This window comes from Pistacia vera, unplaced genomic scaffold, assembly GCF_008641045.1.
Source record: "Pistacia vera cultivar Batoury unplaced genomic scaffold, PisVer_v2 Contig218, whole genome shotgun sequence".
NCBI lineage: Eukaryota > Viridiplantae > Streptophyta > Magnoliopsida > Sapindales > Anacardiaceae > Pistacia > Pistacia vera.
Window position 1 is genome coordinate 364,135 of NW_022196022.1, and position 10,540 is coordinate 374,674.

Below are 10,540 nucleotides of genomic sequence, written 5' to 3' on the forward strand. Positions count from 1 at the left end.
CAGGTACTAATTCATTTGATTAATTATACAGTAAATGCTTTTGTAACATTAGTCATCAAGAATTAAGTTAGTAAGAACAAGATCCCCATAGAGAAAAATAGGTTCTATAAACTTTTGAGTTTGAATCCCTTCAGACACTAATAGGGGTAACCACTAGAGTTCTTACTCGGCCGGTAGTTTTAGGACCCCGAAAGATTAGTTGAAATGTGCGTCCCTCTAAACACTAATAGGGGTGACCACTGAAACTCTTACCTGATTGATAGTTCTAGGACCTCGAAGGATTAGTTGAGATGTGCGTCTTTCCAAACACTAATAGGGGTGACCACTGAAGCTCTTACTCGATCGACAGTTCTAGGCCCTGAAAGATTATTTGAGATGTATGCAAACTGGCCTAAACACCCCTAGTGATAAAAAAAAAAAGAAAAAGAAAAAAGATCCCTATAGAGAATTTGATTAATTAATTGAGCTCTAAGCTATAAGTAAAACCTCACTTGATATTCATCAAATTAATTAAGCTAAACCCTAATCTCAAATAAATTGCCATATAACAATCAAAATGGCCTCAAGATAAATTGGTATTATCAAGCGTGGTTAATCTGAAATTTTTACACAGCAGTTTAACCTTAACCGGCGACGGTGGTGATGGAAATTTCAGGCGCTATTAATTAACATCAGATCCCAGAATCCATGCAGCATCCGATGCACGTGGTAATGACGCATTGATGTAGTAGTGAGAGAGTAGTCCTCCCCGGGTGGACTCACCGATGGAATGTAAGCGACACGCTCCTCAAAAGAGAGGTGAGAGTAAACTAAGAGACTCATGTATGAGTATGACAAATATAAATTAGAAAGAAAGGGGAGAGTGGAGGGGGCCGCCGAGGGTGAATTAGAAACATATCACGTCCTTTGGGGGCCACCTTGTGATTATTTTGAATTGTAAAAATACCGAATAAAAAAAAAAAAACTATTCTGGTGAAATTTCAAAGATCAAGTGAAGTTGAAGTACGTATATAGAGTTGAGAGCGTGAAGAGGAGTTTTGTTTTATCAATGTGTAAGGAGAGAGAGAGAGAGACAGTCTCAGTCTTTCATTCATTCATCTTAACATTTCTTTTTTACGTCCCATCAACTGAAAGACCAATCTCTCTTTCTCTCTCTCTCTTTCATTTTTTTTCTTTTCTCTTTCTTTCTCTTAAATTTTCTTCCCCCAAAACCCCTCCACTCCTCACGAATAAAGAAAACACAAACTACTCTTTCCCGTGAAAAGATCGATCATTTTAACATTCAAATTTTGCTTAACACAGCGCCGGATCGAATTCCATCTGAGACTTGACTCCCTTGATCAAACATACGGAGAGAGAAGAGATTGCATACTAGAGCAATTTATTCGAGAAGAAAGTTGAAAATAGGTCTATATAGCACTGCTTTCTCATGGATTCTGCTTCAGGAGGCGGTGCACCTGAGTCAAATACTGGTGCAGGTTCATCATCAGCTCCTCCTCCTGTTTCTGGTTCTGGTTCAGCTTCAGGTTCAGGTTCAGCTCCATCGCAACAACAACCGCCGGAATCCTCCTCTCCAGCTCCACCAAGTCGGTATGAATCTCAAAAACGGAGAGACTGGAACACGTTCTTGCAGTATCTTAAAAACCACAAGCCACCATTAACGCTTGCTCGCTGCAGTGGCGCACACGTTATAGAGTTCTTGAAATACCTAGACCAATTTGGGAAGACAAAGGTTCATATGTCGGGGTGTCCTTATTTTGGGCACCCAAATCCTCCGGCTCCATGCGCTTGCCCGTTAAAGCAAGCGTGGGGGAGTCTTGATGCGTTGATCGGACGGCTGAGAGCAGCTTATGAAGAGAACGGTGGACGGCCGGAGTCGAACCCTTTTGGGGCTAGGGCCGTGAGGATTTACTTGAGGGAGGTTAGGGAAGGACAGGCAAAAGCTAGAGGAATACCTTATGAGAAGAAGAAGCGAAAGAGGCCAGCTCCTGCAGTTACGGCTGCTGCTGTGTCGGTGGCTGCGAGTGCTGCTGCTACTGCTACTGCTACTGCTGGTGGTGGTGTTGGTGAAGGAGGTGGAGGTGGAGGTGAGGTTGCTCGGAATGCTGCTGCTCCGACTACAACAGTATAGTTTCACTTTTTTATTTTATTTTTCTTATTTTCTTATGATTATCTGTTGCTATTGGGACGATCGATATGAGCAATATATTTCTGGCGATCGATTCTCTTATAATTGGATCGAGAACACAAAATAGATAGGAATTCCAGTAAGAAATCTCTCTCTTTCTCATACTTATTTGCCGTCATCACTCTTCTCTTCTCTACTCATTTTATGATGAATTAATTATAAAAGAGGAACAAGGTTACTATTTTTGTTGTTCTTCTTCTTCTCCTTTACTTCATTTCATAATTAGTAATTCAGTGTGTGTGTGTGTAAATATATATATATATATGTACATGCATGGTTCGAAACTCTTCTTCTTCCTCTCCGTCAGTTCCATAGACCATCATACTGTTATTTAGGAAAACAAAACTAGGTGTCATTATTAATTACTGTATAGATTTCATTTGTTTATTATTTTGACTTGGTAAACTCGATCCAATAAAAAGTATATATCTGTACCTGTGTACAAGAAAACTCTACCAGTACCAATGGATTTGGTTTTCTTGCCCAATATTTAGAGTCTAGAGATTAGTATTAACACAGAAGATCAGATTGACCCTTTAATATAAAATAGTGTGGTTGAAAATCATATAGTTGATATAGTCGCCATTCTTTTTGCCTTTTTCTTGGTTTCTTTGTGGCAACTGTTGCGTAAGATTTGTTTGTAGCTCTAACAGTGAGCGAGAAGACCGCAGCAGGCCTTTTGTGTTTGCAAGAAGGGCAACAATACCCCAACACAACAACACACTCAAGGTCAAGTGGAGTCAATCAATAAGTAGTACTGAATGAAACTCAACTAAATCAAAATCCTTTTTTATACTGTATTATCTTCTTAGTCAGTGCAACTGTGCATCTGGTCCCGGCTTCTTTCATTTCTCCTGGCCTGGGCTCCCCCCCAAGTCCAATATATAGAGTTAGTTCTGTAGTTATGCACACGTGCACCTCTGATTTTTACTCTTCTTGTTTCAGGTGCTATCCCCCCCTCCTTTATAACTTGATCGATCTAAGATTTTGTTTTCAGATTTTAAGATTTCTGGGGCTTTGGTTATTTGGAATCTGGATTGGGGTATCTTATTCTTACCCATTTCTCTCTCTCTCTCTCTCTCATGCTTCATAAAACAACATTTCTCTCTGATAATAACAACTAGAAAAAAATATAGGGGCTGTAAACATCAATTATTTTGAAAAAAGTAATCCTTTTGTGATTGCTTCTCTTATTGTATTTGTGTAATCACTACCTCAATATGACAAGGACCTGTAGCCAAACCTTGCTTCCCTTTCTTATTTTATAATATAGTTTTCGTATATAATATTTTTGTTATAATAACATAGACCCACACCGGTCACTCCCCAACAAAAACCCATTACTCAACTCCAATTCCACTGTACACCCCATGTCCAATAAAATCATATAACATTTATTGCTCTATTCAATAGTCATCTTTAATTGTATTTTGTATTGTTTCTTCTTTGTTTGGTTCTTCCCTTCTTCCCTTTCTTTTCTTTCATTTTTTTTTTTATTACATGATATTGTGCCTTTTGCACACAGGGATTTCTTCTTTTTGTTCTAGCTTTTTGTAGAATCACATCAATTTCATTTAGATTACTTTATTTTACACCTTTGTATTTTAATATTTTAACCATATCTATTCTTCAAAAGTCGAAAGAAAAGAGAGTATATCTTTTCATTTTTCTTAATTCAAAAGGTTCCTCTATGTTCTTCGTAGGGTAGACACCAGAAAAACCCTTATACTCAAATCTTTTAATGCTACGAGGGATCATATATGTAAACCAAGCGATATGCAAAGAGAAAAGAGTATTAAAATAGCAGAACAGGAACAAAAAGAGATCTATTAATCTCTTCTGTTTGATGTTCTTTTGTATCGAACATGTTATACAGTACGTTGGGGCAGCAAAATTGTGACGGAATTAAGTGCAGAAGGAGCAATGTCAAAAGATAACATTCTAAGAAAGAGAAAACTCTCATTTTATTAGCAAGCTGCACCTCAATTACCTGTTTCTTTTGTCGCGATATGAAGCCAATATTCATTATATAGCCAATGGAGTACATCATTTAAGAGAAAGAGAGAGAGAGAGAGAGAGAGAGAGAGAGAGTGGGTGGCCTTGGCGTGGAGGCTTTCTAAAGGGCACCTGCATCGAGTAGTCTTGTCTAATCTAACACCTTCCCCTAGCTATATTATTATTGAGAGTAAATGACATGTTCCCACCCAAGGTTTAGTGAAATGAAGCTTGATACCCTTGGGTTTCATAAATTTCAGATTCCCACCCGTAAATGGACGTCGTTAGTGATGGATGAGTTTAGACAGAATAGCAACATATGTTTTTACCAAATTGCCCTTGGACCCACTTCTTCTTCATCTCCCCTCCTCTTCTTCACTGTCATTGGCCTTTTGTGTCTGTTTCTTGATTAGAGATCAAGTGTTGGGGTTATGTTTGGAGGTTGATTGAGTGTTTTTTGGAGTGCTGTTTGTCGATTTTATGGGTTTTAAACGAATTGGGAAGATTGATTTTTTTTAGCTGCTAGCACAGGCACACCACCCGTTTGACAAATTTCCCAAGAAAACTACCTTGCCATTTGCATGCGCGCTTGTCCAGCGACCAACGCTTGTCCCCATTGGGTAAACTTGTAGTCGGCTGCAACCCTACCCCGGCATATCCATTCCTCCCTAGCTTTTAGCTGCCACTCCCTCTTGCCCACGAATTTCAAGCTTTTTCGATCAAATCCATCGTCGACAATCGCCCCCGATTCCACCATTAGCCTCACCGGAGTCCCCCATCGAAAACCCCCAAACTCTTCCACCACAATTGCACACTAACTGGCGCTGCCAACCCCTTAGGGTTTTGCGCAATTATCACCCTTCCCCAACAAAATTATGGTTCCTCCCTTCATCAGAAATTCCCCCCACCACCACCTTTTGCACCACTGACGTTCCCTCTCTAAAACCCCCAACATCCCAAGTCCCAATCAACCACCATTTGTCAGTCGCCTCTTCCCTTAGGTTTTTACGATTTTTGGATTTGATTGGTGTTTGTTTCAGAGATTTTTGAAAGGAAATTTAGATTAAAGGTTGCTTGGAAGTTGATTCTGGTTGATTTGGAAGTGTTTGATGCTAGAGATGGCGGCAAGATCAGCGGCAGCGACGCCGACTGGGTGAGAGAATTTTTTTAGAAATGAAAATGTTAAATGACAATTTTAACCTTCAACGTTAAAAGAAATGAAACGCCATCCATTTAAGGGTGGGAATCTGGATATTATGAAACCAGGGGTACCACTCTTGAATTTCGCAAAACCTTGGGTAGGAACATCCCGTTTACTCTATTATTGACGAATGGTTACGTTTGAAAGGAATATATACTTTTGTTTAATTAGTTTCCTATCAGTTTGCATCCAAAAAAATGCACCCACATGCCCGTGTTTGTAGGCACAAAAACAAATGGACAATACACTAACAGGTGGGGCAATGTCATGTCATTGTATTGCAGCTACCCTGATCTCATCTTCAACAACATTTTTACCCCATAGTTACTTATACATCTAAACTAGTTTTGCCCCCATTTACATTATAACATCTAGTACTTGGTTCATGTAGTGGAGTTCTTGATAAATTTTAGTACATTATGAATGGATTACGAAGACCAAATTTCAAGAAGGGCCCTAGCTACTCAGCCTTTTTTCAATGGATGGTCATGTTTTGTTTGGTTTTTGGTCAGTCAAATCAAATCAAGACCTCTATTATGAAGTGTCGCCTCTTTTTGCAATAATATCGATCTCTTCTCTGCAGCAGTCACAGGATTGTATCTCTATGTTTAGACAACAGTATTTATAATCTCTGTGTGTCTTCCAGCAGTTAAAAGCTTGTCCGATTACAATTCAGAAAATGGTGCAAAAAAGGGGTTGCTTATAGTCCTGGGATATTGTATTGTAACTTGTAAGAGTCAATGCAATTGCATTCCGAGTAAAAGCTCAGGTACAATAAGTTCTTCGTAACTTATGGATCTGGACCATGACTGACCAAATCGGAAATTGGTATGAACCCGTTTCTAACTTTGGGTGTGATGACATACTTTTAGGTAATTTGACGGTTTGTTTAACACTCTTAGATATATTATTTAAGAGGTTATAAGTTTCTTTACGAATACTAATAAAGGATAGTCATTAGAAACTTATCTGATTGTTAATTTCAGGATCTCGAAAGATTAATTGAAGTATGCGTAAACTGGTCAGGATATCTTCGGATAAACAAAAAAAAAATAAAAAGCTTTGGGTGTGATGCATTTCCACGTTTATTACACATTATCTGTGTTGAACTAGTCTTTGAAAATTTAAGTTATAAAGTAAAGATTTAACAATACAATTAAGCTGTTAAACAAGTTTTACACATGCATTCTAGAATACCAGCATGATTCAAACTTGACTGAAGAGAAAGGGTAAATTTGATTGCATTTTCGTCGGCAAAAAAACCAATAATTTGCTTGTCAAGGACGGCATATGCTCAGAGTCAGTCACAGCCACAGGGGGACAAACGAAGCTTTAAGTTGAACTAAACAGTAGAATTTGATACCAGTAGCACATCAACTGTTCCCATTTCCTAAATCAAAAGTTTTAGCAACCCCACCATATGGTCCATATGCAGATTATTTATAATCCTCCTTTCATTATCAAATTTAGGCCTAGGAAAAGACTCTCCATTGAATTCTATCGTTTTCCTTTCCATCTTTATCAATTCAGAGTGCTCAAATTCAAAACTATGTATTTAAATTACAGGGGGGGTCCTGATCGACATCTGGTGTTTAATTTGGAAAATATACTTGAATAAGTAATACAGAATTAATGGAGAAAATTAATTCCCTAGCTGCCATAAAAAAGTGGGTAATACTTTTGAAAAGTCTTTGTTTTTGGAATCAAAACTCAAAAGGATGAATGAATTTAATATTTACGTGAAACATTTCACATGTTAATGTTAGGTTCATGATTCATAAACTTTAAAACAAAAATCATATACATGTGGATTACACTGCCGGCCATTTCCAATGTATAATTCAGAGAATTGGGTTGAGTTTATAAATCTTGATTAAATAAGGAAGAGAGAATTATTGGAAGTTGTAGAGGATGATGAAAGTAGTGGAGGGCAGCTAATCATAGCCTTGACAATGATAGTAATTAATTAATTAATTAAATANAGCAAATATATTTAATGCCAACAGCTGCATCCTGATGTCCGTAAAATATCCACGAAACCCGTACATAAGATTATGACAAGGAAGAATGGACCACCCGTACATAAGATTATGACAACGGGTTTTGATGGTCGAGTCACGATTTCACTAGTGTAACCGATTAGATCGATGATATCATCATTCATCATAATAATATCAACATATTTTTAAAAAAATTTTTTTTTTTTAGATTTTTATTTTTTAATAATACAATAACAACTTAATTATTATCCAACATGATTCAAAGTTCAAATTCAATAACAATTCTAACATAATTTAAGTATTTAACAACAATTCAAAGTCTAAATCCAAATATGATATTATATTTACATATTAAATGACAAAACAAAATACATAATAATTAATAACAAAACATTTGATGCAAATGTTTTTTCTTTGATCCATCTCCATATTGATTGAGCTTCACACACTAGCATTAAAATTCATCACCATGGTCATCATCATATTGTGTATGTTTAAGACCTTGAGATGTCCTACAAAATCTTGAATATTGTGTATGCAAAGGCTATTGTCTTTACCTTATAGCTTGCCAACATGAATGTCCTACAAAATCGCACATCACCTAAAGCCTATACACCCTGCAGTTAACACTAATATATACAGAAGCATAAGAACATTTTACTCCACAGGATCAATCCTAAATTTGTCAAAAACTATGCTACCTTTGATAAAGGTCAAATTAGAGTAACACAATTGAACTGACGAGTATGTTTTGAAGAAGACTATGTATATTGACACAACTATACACACATTACAACCTTTCAAATGATTGTCTACCATATTTCTAATTGTTGAATGCACAATTCATAAGGTAATAGTTAATTTTTAAAAGCACAGAGTCCAATAGACTATAGTTAGAAATGTAGCATTTTCGTTACAACAAAGCTACAGACACCGAAAAAGTTGCACCGAAATTCTGTACCGGCCTACGTGTAACGCGCCTCTGAATTTTTTTACAATTTTTTTCTAGTGAACGGTCGTTCACTCCATAAACGCCCGTCCATATACAAGGGATGGGCGTCCCCATTTAAAGGACGTCCGTCCCTAATTAAAATACAATAAAAAAAAATTTATAAACATTAGGGACGGCCGTTCATCCGTTATGGACGGTCGTCCCTTTATTTTGGACGGGCGTCCCTGATTAANTGATTAACTAGCAGCTGTTTACTTGATGCTTTCCTGACTTTATTGTACTGATGAAAAATTGAACACTATTTGGTTAAAAAAGAAAACCCAATTAAATTGATAAACTCATTTCCACAAGTAAACTCCCACTTGAAGATTCAATGGAGGGGGACTCATATATTAAACACACACACTAACACATTAAAAAAGGGTAATGTTAATTGCGTGTAATTAACTCTTAAGCCAATTCTCTCCCTCTCTCTGTCTCACTCAGTGTATATATCCAATTAATAGATGAGTATGCATCATTATCCACTTGGTATAAGAGAAAATGGTATTGTTATGCTTGAAAAAGTAGAGCTAACGTAGAGTCTTGTCAGCATGGGGTGATCAGAACTTAAGAAGGTTTCATGACCGTTAGATGTGGTCACATTGCATGATGACGTAATTGGTATGCTCCTGCCAGTGTAGTGGGTGAATGTCAGGTTGGCGAATGGTTGGAAATGGTCCACGTGTCCAATCCCTGCACAAGTCGAGGAAATTACTCGAGCAGGTAAGCAATGGGACGCAGAGAAGGATTTGCACGGCATTCACCCCGCTCGTAGATTTAGTAATCATTGCCTTGATTCATCCCACTATAAATAGATGACTTCTCTCTCATTTGTGGGATTGACTAATTTCACTATAGAATAGCATACTCTCTCTCTCTCTCTTGTATTCTCAAAGCTGTAATTCAGCTCGCTGAACGCGACCTGACCCTACTCTCATTAATACAATATCAGTAGACGTAAGATTGGTTTTTAAGCATCCGAACCACTTTAAACATTGTTCTGCACCTTTTACCAAATTAAATATTTTCATAATCACGTGTGACTTCTAAACCCGCTTAACATTTCTCATGTGCGAGTAGTTGGTGTCAAAATCAAGCATCAACAGGTATTAATTCATTTGATTAATTATACAGTAAATGCTTTTGTAACATTAGTCATCAAGAATTAAGTTAGTAAGAACAAGATCCCCATAGAGAAAAATAGGTTCTATAAACTTTTGAGTTTGAGTCCCTTCAGACACTAATAGGGGTAACCACTAGAGTTCTTACTCGGTCAGTAGTTTTAGGACCCTGAAAGATTAGTTGAAATGTGCGTCCCTTTAAACACTAATATGGGTGACCACTGAAGCTCTTACCTGATTGATAGTTCTAGGACCTTAAAGGATTAGTTGAGATTTGTGTCTTTCCAAACACTAATAGGGGTGACCACTGGAGCTCTTATCCGACCGACAGTCCTAGGCCCTGAAAGATTATTTGAGATGTGTGCAAACTGGTCCAAACACCCTTAGTGATAAATAAAAATAAAATAAAAAAGATCCCTATAGAGAATCTGATTAATTAATTGAGCTCTAAGCTATAAGTAAAACCTCACTTGATATTCATCAAATTAATTAAGCTAAACCCTAATCTCAAATAAATTGCCATATAATAATCAAAATGGCCTCAAGAGAAATTGGTATTATCAAGCGTGGTTAATCTGAAATTTTTACACAGCGGTTTAACCTTAACCGGCGACGGTGGTGATGGAAATTTCAGGCGCTATTAATTTAACATCAGATCCCAGAATCCATGCAGCATCCGATGCACGTGGTAATGACGCATTGATGTAGTAGTGAGTGAGTAGTCCTCCCCGGGTGGACTCACCGATGGAATGTAAGCGACACGCTCCTCAAAAGAGAGGTGAGAGTAAACTAAGAGACTCATGTATGAGTATGACAAATATAAATTAGAAAGAAAGGGGAGAGTGGAGGGGGCCGCCGAGGGTGAATTAGAAACATATCACGTCCTTTGGGGGCCACCTTGTGATTATTTTGAATTGTAAAAATACCGAATAAAAAAAAAAAAACTATTCTGGTGAAATTTCAAAGATCAAGTGAAGTTGAAGTACGTATATAGAGTTGAGAGCGTGAAGAGGAGTTTTGTTTTATCAATGTGTAAGGAGA

The 10,540-nt window shown here is 37.4% G+C and overlaps 1 protein-coding gene across 1 annotated transcript; it reads left to right on the forward strand.

Moving 5' to 3' along the window:
* Positions 1–1,061: 1,061 nt before the first annotated feature.
* LOC116130215 (protein LIGHT-DEPENDENT SHORT HYPOCOTYLS 6-like) lies at positions 1,062–3,172 on the forward strand. The gene is made up of 2 exons (XM_031415953.1): positions 1,062–2,125; positions 3,134–3,172. Exons 1-2 carry the CDS (start codon positions 1,430–1,432, stop codon positions 3,155–3,157), a joined length of 720 nt encoding a protein of 239 aa, XP_031271813.1. The 5' UTR covers positions 1,062–1,429; the 3' UTR covers positions 3,158–3,172.
* Positions 3,173–10,540: the final 7,368 nt, after the last annotated feature.

Bases quoted from the DNA above. Each gene is read 5' to 3' on its own strand.
- LOC116130215 (XM_031415953.1), top strand. From the start codon at position 1,430: ATGGATTCTGCTTCAGGAGGCGGTGCACCTGAGTCAAATACTGGTGCA. The intron at 2,126-3,133 runs GTATAGTTTCAC...TTCTTGTTTCAG, and splicing joins CTGCTGCTCCGACTACAACA to GTGCTATCCCCCCCTCCTTT.